Source organism: Channa argus, chromosome 9 (genome assembly GCF_033026475.1).
Source record: "Channa argus isolate prfri chromosome 9, Channa argus male v1.0, whole genome shotgun sequence".
Lineage (NCBI taxonomy): Eukaryota > Metazoa > Chordata > Actinopteri > Anabantiformes > Channidae > Channa > Channa argus.
In genome coordinates this window covers 19,622,839-19,638,842 of record NC_090205.1, presented here as the reverse complement: position 1 = coordinate 19,638,842, position 16,004 = coordinate 19,622,839, and the positions used below count along the sequence as shown (strand labels likewise).

The window sequence follows — 16,004 nt, the reverse complement described above, 5'->3', positions numbered from 1 at the left end:
ATATAGTCACTCACTGCATTAAGTACATTAATGCATTCAGTGATTCGAGTTAATTCTAACTCAGGGATTCTTTTACCAACTGGCAATGCAACCGCTGTGGCATTACCACTGAATTTAAAAATTAATAAAAAGACTTTCTGGGGAAACCAAAAGTGTGATTCTTGCTTTGTTTAACATGAATATAATGTATTGATGTTAGACTCTATTCTTCACAGCAAGCGGCTGACATTTTTTATTTTAACAAAATATACACAAACAAAAATTAAACCCAAAAATTTAACATACACCACAAGTACAGACATACACGGCACACACATCACCTGCAAAATACTACTCCAGTTAAGGAAATGTCAAAACTAAAATTCTCAGTATAATTGCCTAATTCAGCACAGCTTAATTATTTATCTTTGCAATCTATCCCTTTAAAATGAAATATTTTTAATAAAGCCTTAAATTATTTATATTCAGAGGTCCCAACGCTTTGTTTTGAAACATTTTCCCAAATACCCCTTTTTCAGTAATATCCCCAAGTACAACTGAGAAAAAGTTTGGCTGGGAGCTCAGCTTATCTTTAAAACACATAAAGCAGCTACTTAGTGTATTTGTACTGTTACAGAGTAGCTCACTGTGCGAGATGATTACGTTATGGTAAATGGTCTGCACTTATATAGCGCTTTTCTACCTATTGGCACTCAAAGCGCTTTACACTGCTTCTTATTCACCCATTCACACACACATTCATACACCGATGGGGGAGCTGCTATGCAGCTGACCAACACTCACCGGGAGCAACTAAGTTGGGGATCAGTGTCTTGCTCAAGGACACTTTGACATGTGACCGGAGGAGCTGGGGATTGAACCAACAACTGTGAGATTGGTGGACAACCGCTCTACCTTCCTGCGCCACAGTCGCCATGTTATGTGACTGGTTGGTCAAATGTACTTTGGTCCGGCTCAGGCAAAAAAGCTGAGTCAAACATTAAAGCACCCGTTCACACTGAATGCCAATAATGTGTTTTCACTTCACTTGATTCAGGGTATTTTTTAGCAGAATGATGGACGATAGAAGAAAGGATTTTAATGGCTGGCAGAGGACATTGGAAGGTATGTTGTTGATTAACAATTTCTTGAACCTTCTAATTAAAAAAAGTACAATTTTTGTACACATTGCAATTTAAAGCAAACCAATACAGCGGCCACCAGTGTGACTCAACTACCCACTTCAACCTTAATAATAAACAGAAAGTAGACATATCACCTTTTTGACAGTTTCAAGCTAAAAGCTGAGAATTAATAACCTTGTAAATGAAGAATTTGTAATAGAGCTGGTGTATTGGACTGTGTTAAATTGCACAGGTGCTCGTAATGTTAGGCCTGATCAGTGTCCAAGCAATGTCCAGTGTCTGTTCTGGAGCTTTGAGATGTATTGCATGATCTTTACTCACACAGGATGTTTAATAGTTGTCAGGAGATTTTAAATAGCAAATTTCATGTGATATTTCTGAGCATTTCCCTCATGTTGGCTTGTTCTAGACCTGTCTGGGGCTTTCTGTGCACACAATCTTTCTGAAACGTAAACCACTAAGTGGACCTTAAAGTGAGCCTGTTCTGTGAACAGTTGTTTCCGTGATCACGAATGAACTAGTCTGAACAATAAGGACCATTTTGGTTTAACTGCAAAAAGTGTTTTTCCCTTAGTCATAACCAATGAAATTGTAGTATGAGGGTTTTGAGCATATTTATTACTTATCTCTTATCTCCCATCAGGGGACAAACACTGTCTTCCGGAGCTGAGAGTTGTCCTTCTGGGGCACAACTGGCTGGAGAAGAGTTTGACCGGAAACACCATCCTCAGCAGCCACATGTTTGACATCAGCAGGGACGTGAAGATGTGTGTTAGGAGACAGGGCGTTCTTGACAATGGGTGTAAAGTCATTGTGGTTAACACCCCTGAAAGGTGGATCCACTACTCTGTCCAAGACCCCGGGCTAGTGAACAGGAACATGGCAGCCTGCATAGCCATGTGCCCACCAGGACCTCATGTCTTCCTAATGGTCATACCTCTCAACTCTCACAGAGGCGGGGAGTGGACAGTAGAGGGACCTCTCGAGCTGCTTAATGACAACTTGTGGAGACACACAATCGTGATATTCACCAAGTATGAGAGACTGAGGGGGATGTCTGTAGAGAACCACATTGCAAGTCATGGATTTCTCAAGGCAGTTTTGGAGAAATGTGGACATAGGTACCATCTTTTAGACACAAGCACCTGGGGAGAAACTAATGACACTCAAGTCGCAGAACTTTTGGAGAAAATGAATGAAATAGTGGCAGAAAACATAAAGGCAGGAGGAGCTGGTTATGTGACTGCAAATGAAAAAGTCTCGAGAATAACTGAGAATAAAAGGAAGCAGATTGTAAAGAGGGCAAAGCTAAGGCACACAAATGTTCAGATGGCCCGAATTATGCTCAGAACTCTAATGGGTAAGTATCATTCAAAGCAGTTTTAATTTACATTCAATCAAATGACCATGTGCAATGTGAAGGGGTCAAATGTAATGATGAACCTTCAAGGAATCATCACCCAACTAAGCAGATCCCCTCAAACCTATCGAACTTTATCTTTATCTTCTTTCAGCTCATTGTTGTGATTTTCTGCCCCACAGCTTTACTGTTTTGATTCAGTCTCTCTCAGAACTTTGGGCCACAACATACTGGAGTTGTCAAAAAAGCAAAAAAAAAAACATTGTATAAACATTGTATGCTAGTTACATGGTATGTATATCTATGAACACAGTGGAGCGTTTAAAAGCTAAATGGCAGTTAAATAACCAGAAAAGTAAACTATTGAATTCATTTTCATAAGCTGTCCAGAACCTTAAATCATTGATAATATTACATTGTCTCTGCCGGGTGAGTAAATAGGGAATAGTTTGCTTTGGTTCACTATACCAATTATAGTATAATATAATAATATGTCAGTGTTGCATTTGTTTACATTTGTGTGGTATAGTTAAATTTTAACAAACAACAATTCATGGTTTTGTCAAAGTGTCGTAAACAACGCTTGCCATTATCAAAGTCTATCTCTATAAATGTTCAACTTGTTTTTTGAAAAGCAATCATGTACTTAAAAAACAAATTCTGTGTTAAATCCAGGAGAGTCCTCTCCACTTCCTATGCTTCAAATTGTTATTGTGGGACCAAAGCACGTCGGGAAGAGCTCAGCTGGAAACACTATTCTTGGTGATGAAGTCTTTCCTGCTGGACATCCAACATCGCAGTACACCAGGAGAAAAGGTGATCTTTGCAACAAGCAAGTCACTGTGGTTGACACTCCTGGCTGGCATGGTAGATACTGCTCAGAAGACACACCACAGGAGGTGTTACGACAGATTACTCATACGGCATCTCGGTGTGCTCCCATTCCTGATGCTGTATTGGTGGTTGTACGCAGTGATGAGACTTTCACTGAAACTGACCGTCTAAGAGTAGAGGAACACTTAAGCTGTTTTGGAGCCTGGGTGTGGACTCGAACATTCGTGTTGTTCACCTGGGGTGACAAACTGGAAGACTGTCCCATTGAGGAGCACATTGAGAGATGGTCTGCCCTTCAGTGGCTGGTAGACAAATGTGGAAATAAGTACCATGCTTTTGATAACTCCAACAGGGTTGGAGACATTCAAGTTACAGAACTCCTAGAGAAGATTGAAGAGATACAGGTGTTGAGTGACACTGGAAACTTGCTAACTAGTTTAATGAAACTTCAAAAAAGCAACAGAAAGATTGCAAGACAGCTCAAGAAAGAAAAGATCAAGAATGACCTCTTGAGGGAAACTTCTGTGAAGAAAGAGAAGATAGCAGAAAACATGGTAAAGAGAACCAAGGAGAAAGATGAGCTGATTGAAGTTCTGAAAGTGTCACAGAGAGAAGAGAGGAAAATTCAAGTCTATAAAGAAGAGATTGGCAGACAAGTAGTAGAGGCTGAGAGGGAGAACAACCAGCTCAAACAAGTCATTATGGAAAAAGACAGAGTAATAACAAGCCTGCATGAAAGATGTACGGAGAAGGATGAGTTAATAAAAGCTATAAAACAAAACAGTGAGGTAGAGAAGGCCGTGCTAGAGGAAGAAGTTAGGAAACAAGAGCAAGAGACTTCAGCCTTAAAAAAAATATGTGAGAAGAAAGATAATGATCTGCATCAGATTGTAATGAATCACAAAAGAGATGCAAAAGAGTTCACAGAGACCATTGAAGAGCTGAAGAGAGAAAATGAAGACACAAAACAAATGTTGAAAGCCACAATCGAAGGGATGCAGACGCTCTATCGGAGAAAAGAAGCGGATAAAACAGTTGTGGTGAAGCTCGAACGTGGCAACTACCGGAAAACGATCGGTAACTTCAAATCATTGCAGGAGCTCAGTCACCAAAAGAAATGGGCCTGTATAATACCACTGAGTGACCAAGGAGACGCTGTTAGACCATGTGAGTATGATATAATCAGCAACACTGATCCTGAACAAAGTGATCCTGAGTGATGCAGTTGTGCCTGAGATTAACTACATCATACATTTACTGTATCTCTTTATCAATCGTTATCTTTAAGTTATAGAGACAGAACAGGGAAGGTTGGATGACATCATTCTGCACAATAAGGTAGGTTAACTGCTTTTTTCTCAAAAAAAAAAAAAAATACACTCACATATAATAACAATGATTTAAAACGGAAATTGAAACTAAACCAAAGTAAAACAAATAGTTGTCCCTGCATAGCTTCTTTCTCATCATTCCCAAATAAAGATGCGGGACAAATTATAGGAAAACCCGAATAACTTAGTGCTAACATGACATCAAATTCATCTCTAAATGACTCAAACAGTCACAGAATGCCTTGATAAGGAAGAAAATGAAGTGAATGGCCCTTGCAGTCACCAGGTGTCAACCCAGTTGAGCAGCTATTATAGATGGAGAATTGCTGCTATCTCGGTGCTGCATTGCTGCCAGCATTGCAGATCACATCACGTGGAGGATATTTTTCACCATTAGGAGTTCAGATGATGTTACCTGGAGGAGTTCTGTTTAAGCAGGTTGATCATGATTACAAACTCCACAGTGTGGGCAACAAGATGACATAATCTGAACTGGAGCTTCCTCCGATTAATGTCATCTTGAGGCATTTTTCCGATAAAAGTAGGGAGATATTTTGATATAGGGAAGTCAGTGGGAAGTTTAATGGTATTTATGTACATGTACTACCCAAACTAGAACTAAAAGAAATCAGTGAAGATGTCCTTTAAGCTTTCTGTAAAATAGGACAGAGGTCTGCAGATTATTGAAGCAGATGGCAGAGGCTTACTTTTTTATAAGTATGGATCTATTTCTTTTGATTATAATCATTAAATATAAATACATTAATTAGTTTCTTTCCTGATCTCTTGTGGTATTAGGTAGAGGCCCCTGGTGCAGCATCAGAGCTGACACACAGACATCTAAACATGGTCATTCTCAAAAATAAGACCTGATAATTAATAAAACAAAATACAGTAAATTCATGAAGTTAAAAAAAAAATCTAATACGCTGTTTGTGCAGCTCAGAACTTGTCCAGCAGAGATAGAAATGTGTCATTGTCTTGAAATAAACAGCCTCATTCAGCCGTTCACTCTCCCAGATTTTACCTGTGTAACGACTGAAAACATTGCTTTCTGACTTTTTGCTTTTTTTGCTTTTTTTGGGGGGGGAGTTCATATAGCAGCAGTGAGAAAACACATGGAGATGATTTACAGCTGGAGCGGATCTTTGGACTTTAGACAGACTTTGCTTTAAAAACAAGGCAGCATCGCCCCATTAACGATCTCTCCCTCAATCAGTCAGCAGCATGTTTCCATTTGTAGCCTTTTGTTATCCACATGTGCTCTTGGAGAAAAAATGCCAAAAGACCCGGTAAATAGAGTCGATAAATAGACCTGGGCAATATGATCTCATGGATTAACAATAATTTTATTTTTAAAGCTAGTTCAGACACATCTGTGGGTGGTTTTAAAACAGTTTCTTTACATGGTAAACACAGCTCCATTATCATGTGTATTTGATAGCAGCGAAAAACTGAATGAAAGGAGAGAACATTAACAGAAAGTCCACCTAAAGTTAAATGCAAAGGAAACACAGAAAGAAAATCAGAAAGCAGCGTTTTCTGTCTCTACACAGTTATAATAAGTGAGCCATGCTTCCACGTTAAATAACAGATTACAAAGATTATACTATTAGAGAAGCCCATGTAGGATTTAACCAGTGACCCCTCAGATAAAAGTGTGTCAAATAAAACTCTACACCATGACAGGCTTAAACAGACATGATAACAACAATAGGGTGGGTGGCTACATCTTGCTTCTGCTGTCTGAGAGATTCTTCAGTCTAATAATGTTCTGATTAATGAAGCTACTGCTGCACAGCTGCACTCTTACTCATAGTTACAACTTTTATATTGATACTGGACCATATGAAATGATTAGAAACTGGAACTGATCAGTTTCCCCCTCCTCCCTGAGTCAGTGAGTGACACAGAGAAAGCTAGTGGTTGAGCATGGTAGAGACTGAGTGAAGGGAGGGAGCGTGGTAACAAGAAGCAGTAAATCTGAGAAGTAAAACATTATTTTCTGAAGGTTTTGCTATGATAACTTTTAAAGCATCAAACCTATGGATTAACAAACCAGCTGAGGGATTGAACATTATTTCAAGCCACACTAGTGGCTCCAAGATAGAGGTTGAAGGAGTAATTTCATTTTTATATTGTTAAATGACTTTGCTTACAGGTGAAGAATATTTACTTAGAGTCATTTCTTGATCCAAAATGGATTCCAGCTAGACTTCAACATTTCACTTGACCTGATGAAGTCAGTTATTTAGTTTGACCTGGTAATGTGATAGTGTGCCAGTTTCATAGCTTTCATTGTGATTCTCTGTGCATAGGAAGAGACTGCAAACCAAGAGTGCCAAATTGAGGCTGACTGGACTTCATCGTGGCGAAGAGCTGTGGGTGCTGTGCTGGGAGCTGCATTTGGGGCCCTTGTTGGTGCCTACGGGGGGACTACAGGTTTGAGTACAAGGTCTGCTGTTGGGACTGTGGTTGGGGCTCTGCTGGGGAGCAGAGCCCCCCAACTCTGCTCCCCAGACAGCAGCAACAAGGTAGTCAAGAGACCAGAGATGCTTTTGAGATGTAATGAACATAAAATTCCTGATCACTAGCACAATGACTGGATAAAGCTTTCGGTGCCCCCAGCTTTAAAAGGAGCTTGTGCACTTGTGGACTGTACTGGTAGCAGAGATGGCAAATATATATGTCTGATTATTTAGTAAATATATATTCTTCTACTTTTTGGAAGTTTATAAACCTGCAAATATTTATAAATCATGTTAAATGTCAATTTGATGATCTTACAGTCCCTTCCAAAAGAGCAGTGAGGCCAATTCCTTTATTTTTTCCGTAGACTGAAAACATTTGGGTTTTATTTCATATTTACCTCTGGATCTGATACACAACTTAGAAGATGGCACCTTTTGTTTGAACCAACCCATTTTTCTATGTGAGCAACAGTGGAACAGATAGACTTAATGGACTAACGTGAATAAGACTCAATATTTGCTGCTTTCATCAATGAAGATTATTGAGTCCATCCCAGAAGAAGCCATGCAAGCCAAAGCAATGACATTACCTCCACTGTCTACAGCAAAAATAAAGGAATTGGCCTCAGTGTTCCAATACTTTTGGAGGGGAGTGTGTATATGTTGTTATAGCAACTATAGCAACCAGACATAACTTCATAAAATATGCTCATCCCGTTTCATACAGTATATACAATAGGTTTATTATTGCCAAGGCTGTACATTTCTGTAAACAAATTCTACCTTTTTCGGAATATCAAATATGCAGGTATCTGTATATTATACTTCCTGGGAAAGAGATTTGTGCATAGCTGTGCACATGCATTAGCATGATCGACCTAAAAAGTGTTAAGTTAGCTTTTGAAATAAAACAAACAACAAATAGGGGTCTGTGCTAGTAAACAATATATAAGTAAAGATAATCTGTAAATACACATTTTTTGTGGCTCCATGTGCCTTCCTTATAGGCTACCTTAAATGAAACAAAGGTGTTTTTAGATAAATGCATATCATGAGAGCAAACACATTTTAAGAACTGAACAATTAATGCAGAAAGCCTTTTTAAGCAGATGTATTACTACATATGTTAATATGATGACACTGGAGAAAATGGAGCATTTAAAATTCTTTTTTAAAATTAATTTAAAAATGATCTTCTTTATTCTCTATGTTACCACTTTGAATTACATATAACCTAGGTTTGTGGTTATGTATAAATGCCACTGCCAAATCACAGGCCTGCATATTTTTCTTTCTGCAGAACAGTTATTTACTTTGGCCTAAAAAAATTTTGAACACTTTTTCTTATATTGGTTAATTTGTAACCATATATGAGAGGACAGAGTGGTACATCAGAGGTCGACATATGGCCACATATCTGTCATAGGCCATTAAAGCTAAAAGGGAGAAATCTGCACAAGCAGACGAATGCAACACAAAACCCTGCAGAAGACACCCAGCATGAGAGATAACTTGAGTGGGAGAAATGAGGTCATGGAGGAATTTGGGGTAAAATCCAGCCGTCCCATAAAGTCCATTGATGCACAGGTTACAGAGGAAGATATACATGGGTTCATGAAGGCTTTTATCCCCAATGATTGTGGCAGTAATGGTCACATTTACCAACAGAATCACACAGTAACACAATACAGTGACAGCAAACAGAGTGACTCTGTAGTTTGCTGTGCCATTTAACCCTGAAAGAGTAAGCATAGTAATTACTGTTACATTATCCATCATATAATGTTAATCACCTTTATGTCATTGAAGTGCTGCACTGCATTTGTAAAGCCTGATATGAGAAAAAAGTAGCATCTTGTTCTGTGTCTACTCACCTCTTACATGATGTGTAATCATTTGTTTATATTCTCCCATAGCAGTAACACTCAGTGACGTTGTGAACATGTGACTTTGAGCTTCATTTGGCAGTTTATTTTATTATAAGCAGTCGACTGACATTTACATAAGGAAGTATTGTAAACATAGAGCATAGACAATAACTGTCAACAATAAGTCTTTGGGCAGTTTCATATTCTGTGCAAGCTATGCAGACATGAACTCTTTTGTAACATGAGGCAACACTTTGTTTTTGATGGGAGCTCTAATTGTACAGTGTAGTCATGTTCTGGGTGAAAACATTCACAGATACTGTGAAAAGCAGGAAAGGTTTTAGCTTATGTCCACAAAACTTACTCAAGTTTCTATTAAGACCAGTATCAAAGATTCTGAACTATTACTTTAAACTGACAGTGAGCTGAGCCACACTGATTCAGATTGTATTCGTTGGAGCCAAACAGCCATTGAAAAGGGATTTTGAGATGTAATAATGAAGACCAAAAAAAATTTCAGTTTGTATTCAAAGAACATCGAGACAGATTTGAAAAAAACTTTCTTTTCTTTTTACACGTTGGAGAGAAATTAATAGGTTGGGTAATGCAAAAATTGGGCAATGATTTTGCTGGAGAGAAAAGAGAAATGTATGTGTGTGTTCAGTGTGTGATGAACCTTATAAATCTAATCCTTATTTGAATGCAAATATCCACAGGGTCAAAACGTGATCAAAAAGGTAAAGGCAGGAAAGCTGTTGGTAATATAATATCAGGTCCATCCATCCATTATCTGTAACTGCTCATCCTGTTCAGGGTCAGAGGGGTGCAGAGCCTATTCCAGCTATTATTGGACAAAAGGTGGGGTACACCCTGGACAGGTCACCAGTTTATCTCGGGGCAACACAGTGAGACATACACAGATTGACAACCATCCACTCTCATTCACACCTGGGGGCAATTTAAAATCAGCAATTAACCTTAAATCCATGTCTTTGGACTGTGAAAGGAAACTCAGTATTCAGTATTCAAACTGGGGACCCTCTAGCTGTGAGGCACCAGTACTAACTCCACTACTGTGCTGGTGTATTGAAGTCCTCTTAATTATTTATTATTTTGTTTAGATTATTTCAGGTTTGTTTTCATAGTGCTAATTATACCTAGGTATAAGATAAATATTAAAATCTTCAAAATATGACCCCATACTATCCCTTTAATTATAGGGAGATTAGTCTTATTAGTACCAAGTATAAAATATGTTCATCATTTATTGCTACAGACTTATTGATAATCTTGGAGGATGCTGGTAAATTAGAAAAATGGATTCAGAAAAGCAAGTGCATATATTGATCATATACATATACAGTTTTACAGTTTATTATTTTATAATGCCTCAAATCTATATATTGAGCACCAGTTGTGTGTGTGCAAATAAATTGGTTTAGAACAGGGTTGTTTGAGATATGTTGTCACCAATTTTCTTTTTATTTAAATTAAATTAAATTAGATTAAATCGAATGAGTGGGGGGTTAGGGTACATTTTTGGCTTAATAGCATATTCTTCTATGCGGATGATATAATTTTATTGATGGATGATGAAGATCTTCAGAAAATTAAATGTTTCTAATTAGTGCTAGACATGGAGCTCATGTAAAGAGTTTGGTTTTGGTACGTTTTCACAACTGTGTGTGTGTCCAGTTTCAGATTACATATCTGGCAGCTGGGGGTTTCATGAACAGGTCAAATGTAACACAAAACATTAAAGCGCAATTCAATCATCTCCTCTGAATGTCAGACATACAGTAGATGTGAGACAATTTGACTTGGGCCTTGGACAGAGAGACTTGGGATTGTAGCTCAACAATGGCTCATTCGAAAGATTTTAGCAAGAATCTTTTATATGAGCATGTGAAATGAAATCTTTGTTCTTTATGGCTAATATATGTTTTCTTTTTCAAAATAGACTCCAATGTGACGTTTCTCATGCCCAGCACAAGCAGTCCCTGATGCATAAGTGGAGATGGTCTAAAAAAGTGTGGTACAAACCTAAACTATGGACACGTTGCTTGATAAAAGACAGCTTTAGTCTGGAGCAACATGTGAAGCAGAATTTAACTCAAAGGCAGAGATACCTGTATGCACAGTGTGGTTCAGGTACATTACCTTTAGCTATAGAAACAAGGCATTTCAGTAGTTTCTTTGAGGTAAATAGACTTTGCTTGTTTTGCTATTTAAGTGAGATTGAGAATGAAGTCCTATTTATTCACTCTCAATTAGTAATTATTTGGTCATTTTAATGGATGTTTTTCTGGTCTATAAATTATGAAGATTTTTTCTGGATTAGTGAATATGAGAAACTTGAATTGTGTTTTAGGAAGGGATTTCTATGGGATTATGAGTCTATGAGTTTTTATGCAAAGCCTCAACACAGTTTTTTCTGATATATTAATGTTATGTTTATGTCTAAGGTTACAGGTGATGTGACAAATGAAACTATCATTTATTTTGCCTTGTAAACTCATGTCAGCTGAAATAAAATGAAATTGAATTGAAATACAAATTTAGGCGATGATATTTTTCCTGCTGGACACAAGATAGTAAAGTTAGCAAAGAGACAAGGTGATATTGGCAAAAAGCAAATCCCTGTGGTTGACAGTCCCATGCGGCGTGTAAGACAAAAGACAACAGCCAAAGACTGCAGCCTTAAAAAAAAATTGAGTGTGAGACAAAAGGTATTCTCAAAATACTTTTTTTTCCTTTTTTTTTTTAGTTGTGTTCCTCAGTAATGGTCATTCTGTTACCTGGTGGCAATAATTTACCAGTAGTTCTCAACAATTTCCTTTCAAATGCAAATTTGTTGCTTCACATATACAATATACATTTCACTTAACAGTAGAGTAGATGCCCCATCTTAAGAAAACAATAACAGTATAATGTTTAGCATCTTGCTCCCTTTTACCTAATACATGTACCGTACTATTACAAAAAAAAAAAAATAATAATTACACTGCAAGTTATGGAATGTAATTTAAAGCTAAAGAGACACAGGTGTTTTTTGGATAAATGCATAGCATGGAAGCCAGCATGTTTTAATACTCAACAATACATGCAGAATAACTTCAAAAGCACAGCTGCAAATGTGAAATCATGCATTGGTCCCATCAGATGCAGATTTATTGGTAGATATGTTAATATGATGACACTGGATAATGTGGAGAATTTAAAATCAATAGTTGTTATTTTGTTTGCTTTCTATATTAAAAAATAGCATTTACACACTTTTTTTTTACTCTCTGTATTCTCTATGTTAGCACTTTAAAATAGATTTACATATACTCTAAAATTGAGTTAATGTATAAATGCCCATGTCAGATCGCAGGCGTACATGTATTTTTCTTTCTCCAGAACAGTATATAATTTGGCCTAAAACTTTTTGCCACAAATAAAATGTAGAATTCTTTTTCTTATTTTTGATAATTTGTAACCATATATTAGAGGATTGATAATTGGAGGAATCAGGAGAAATTCCATTGCCATAAAATTCTGGACATTTTGTGATAAATCTCTTGAGCTTTTCTTTTTTCACAGTCTATTTGCATGTGTTGTTTTTATTACTGTAGACTAACTTAACAAGACAAAGGTTTTTTTTTTGGATAAATGAATAACACAGCAGCAAAAAAACTATAAATACTCCACACGTAATGCAGCATAACTTCAAAAGCACAACTAAAAATATGACATTAGGCATTTCTTTATTTTAAGTTGGGATTTATCACTACATTTGTTAATGCGATAACACTAAACAAAGTGGACAATTTAAAACTCAATGATTGTTGTTTAGTCAGTTTTCTATGATACATAATAACTCTATGATGTTTTCCATAATTCTATATGTTACAACTTTGCATTGTAAAACTGAGCATTGTGGTTACTCATAAATGCCACTGCATGATATTTTTCTTCCTGCAAAACATTTATTACAATTGGTCTAAAAACATTTGCCACAAATAAAATGTAGAATTCTTTTTCTTATTTTTGATAATTTGTAACCATATATTAGAGGATTGATAATTGGAGGAATCAGGAGAAATTCCATTGCCATAAAATTCTGGACATTTTGTGATAAATCTCTTGAGCTAAGTCGCATATACAACAAATCAAAAAGCAAACATACAGTAAACATTGTTACACTGAACACATGTGGTAAACATGTCTGCATAAACCTGCTCATGTCCTCTTTGGATTTTAGGCATGTTTTGACCATGTATAGGTAAGTCCATACAACAAAAAGAGCATGGCCAGTATAAAAAGTATAATTAAAACCTGGAATAACATTAGCTGCAATTGAGGCAGAACAAGCCAGATTATTAACTAATGAATTAACGCAGTAGATTTTTGGTATGTTTGAGCCACATAACCTTGATGTTGATGTTATTGTGCTCAGGAACAACACATAAAAAGGAACAATCCAAGCAAAAAACACAAATAAACTAATTCTTTGTTTAGTCATCACAGAGTGGTACATCAGAGGTCGACATATGGCCACATATCTGTCATAGGCCATTAAAGCTAAAAGGGAGGCATCAGCACAAGCAGACGAGTGCAACACAAAACCCTGCAGAAGACACCCAGCATGAGAGATAACCTGAGTGGAAGACAGAAGGTCATGGAGGAATTTGGGGTAAAATCCAGCCGTCCCATAAAGTCCATTGATGCACAGGTTACAAAGGAAGATATACATGGGTTCATGAAGGCTTTTATCCCCAATGATTGTGGCAATAATGGTCACATTTACCAACAGAATCACACAGTAACACAATACAGTGACAGCAAACAGAGTGACTCTGTAGTTTGCTGTGCCATTTAACCCTGAAAGAGTTAGCATAGTAATTACTGTTACATTATCCATCATATAATGTTAATCACCTTTATGTCATTTTAACACGGCACAACAGCAACAGCATTTGTACAGCTTGATTTATTGGATGATAAGTGAGGCTTCCTGTTCTGTGTCCACCTACCTCTTACATGAAGTGTTATCATTTGTTAATATTCTCTCATCACAGTAACACTCAGTGACGTCAGTAACATGGGACATCAAACTTACAATAATGTGGCAGTTTTTTTATTGTAAGCCCCCACCTCGTTTAGAGCCCTTTTACATCTGGCCAACTTTTCTGCTCAGACAATACCAACACATTTATTAATTTATTCCAAACAAAGCAAATTTTGATATGTTGAGATGAGAAACAGTCAAGTTAGGTGCCTACTGTAAGTCAAGCAAGTCAACTGATCTATGCAAACTCCAGGTCATGGTCAGCCTGCAACCTTTTAGCTGTGAGGAGGCAACGCTAACCACTCCACCACTGTGCTGCCCTGTAACATTACAACTTATTGTAATATGCTAGATAGTAATATTGTTAGAAAAACCATCTTTACATCCTTTGACATGAGGAACCAAGAATCGAACCAATAACTCTAGGATTGGTGGACAACTGCTCTACATTCGGAGCCACAGTCACCCTAGTGCATGGAGACCAGTAAAAGATATTGCAACATGTGTCTGACATGGTGAGGGTGAATTAGCCAGTAAAGCCTCTGGGCCTACTGATGATATTTAAATGGAAACCAGATAAATACATCATTCTTCAACTAGGGAATATTTCAACAACCAGTTTTTACATTTTTGAATTTTCCCTTCCTCAACCAGCCTCATTCTTCCAACACATGGGAGGTTGTGCGTAGAATAAGAGTTTCAGAGAGGACGCAAGTAGTTATTTTTAACTGATTGTTGTAATGTTGGTTTTATCATTTTAAATATGCCCCACAGCCACTCAGAAGGTGGTGGTGCTTAAGAAGCACTTAATGCAGAGGCAATGAATTAGCAGAAATGAGGCAGCAGTCACATGACGACTCAGAGAAGGCTGTTGAGAAGCAGCACACAGGAGTTAGGTCCCAGAGAAGTGAACTCAAATCAAGGGTTCTTGTAACGCCTGACCTGGAAGTCTGTAGGAATTGTCACCTAGAGGCCTGGTAAGGACAGAAGCGTACCTGAGGACCTCAAATGAATCCATGGAGGGGGTAGCCTTCAATCCCAAAGAGCTACTACTACCTTGGCTCAGCTTGACCTGCAGCCAGAGGTTTAAGAGAAAGATTCTATATTACTTGGCAGCGGTATGATCAAGAATTGCCTGAAGGAGAGCAAGACCTTTGGGGTAAAGATGGGGGTGGAAACTGAGATGCTGGCTTGCTTCCAGGCCCAGAAGTCAAGTCAAAAAGATCAGCAACTGAGAAGAGCTCAGATTGCTAGTTTGTTAGCCATTCCAGAGAGTTATGATCAATATATCAACGAAAGCAACAAAGAACAAAAGGGCAGTGAGTTGGTCAAACAAGTTAGAGCATAAGCACTGCGATCACAGAAAATCAAAAAGTCTTCAAGTGTGGTGAATGTGACAAAATGGGGTTTGCAGCCACTGACCCTGCGGAAGAAATCAAAAAGGTGAGCTGCCAAGATAATGACTAAGATCACCTAGATGTAGAAGGTTCAGAGAGTGATGGGGAGCCTAAAAAGAAGTACAATAAAGTGAATGAAATGGTGGCCAGTCTGAACAAAGATCTGAACACATTGATACAAACTCCCACTGGCAGAATGACTAACCTGCGAGATAGGTTGCTTAAGCTACATACACCGGGTCCAGAATGGGGTTAATTCAATCAAACAGCAGCGAGCCCTGATCACCCACTATGATGAAGTGCTGATCCTAGTTAAGCAGCCTTGGGCAAGTGGTGTAATCTATTTTGCTGACCAAGGACATCTGGGAGATGCCCAGACATAATAGGCTAATGTGACTGTGCCAGTGAGGGTAGCACTGATTTTGGCCCATGAAAAAGAGGGTGAATCAATGGTTATTCCCTTGGTATCTTTTGTAAATCCATTAATTGCCTGGGGTTCGCTTTAATAAGGTATAGAAGCAATAAAAAAGCATGACTGGAATAAAGTCTGAATAGGGCGGTCGTGC

At 37.8% G+C, this 16,004-nt stretch overlaps 2 protein-coding genes across 3 annotated transcripts; one reads left to right on the top strand and one right to left on the bottom strand.

Moving 5' to 3' along the window:
* Positions 1 to 904: 904 nt before the first annotated feature.
* LOC137133382 (GTPase IMAP family member 8-like) lies at positions 905 to 11,545 on the top strand. 2 transcript variants are annotated; one of them, XM_067516939.1, is made up of 6 exons: positions 905 to 1,104; positions 1,768 to 2,484; positions 3,160 to 4,485; positions 4,607 to 4,656; positions 6,968 to 7,091; positions 10,949 to 11,545. In XM_067516939.1, the coding sequence occupies exons 1-6, from the start codon at positions 1,053 to 1,055 to the stop codon at positions 10,990 to 10,992; spliced, it is 2,313 nt and encodes a 770-aa protein (XP_067373040.1). In that variant the 5' UTR covers positions 905 to 1,052; the 3' UTR covers positions 10,993 to 11,545. The 2 variants fall into 2 exon arrangements, with proteins under 2 accessions (XP_067373040.1, XP_067373041.1); XM_067516940.1 differs by lacking the exon at positions 10,949 to 11,545 and having other exon boundaries at positions 4,613 to 4,656; positions 6,968 to 7,060.
* Positions 11,546 to 12,402: 857 nt separating this feature from the next.
* On the bottom strand, positions 12,403 to 13,897 carry LOC137133383 (olfactory receptor 5F1-like). The gene has a single exon (XM_067516941.1). The coding sequence runs from the start codon at positions 13,895 to 13,897 to the stop codon at positions 12,974 to 12,976; it is 924 nt and encodes a 307-aa protein (XP_067373042.1). The 3' UTR covers positions 12,403 to 12,973.
* Between the last annotated feature and the right edge of the window lie 2,107 nt (positions 13,898 to 16,004).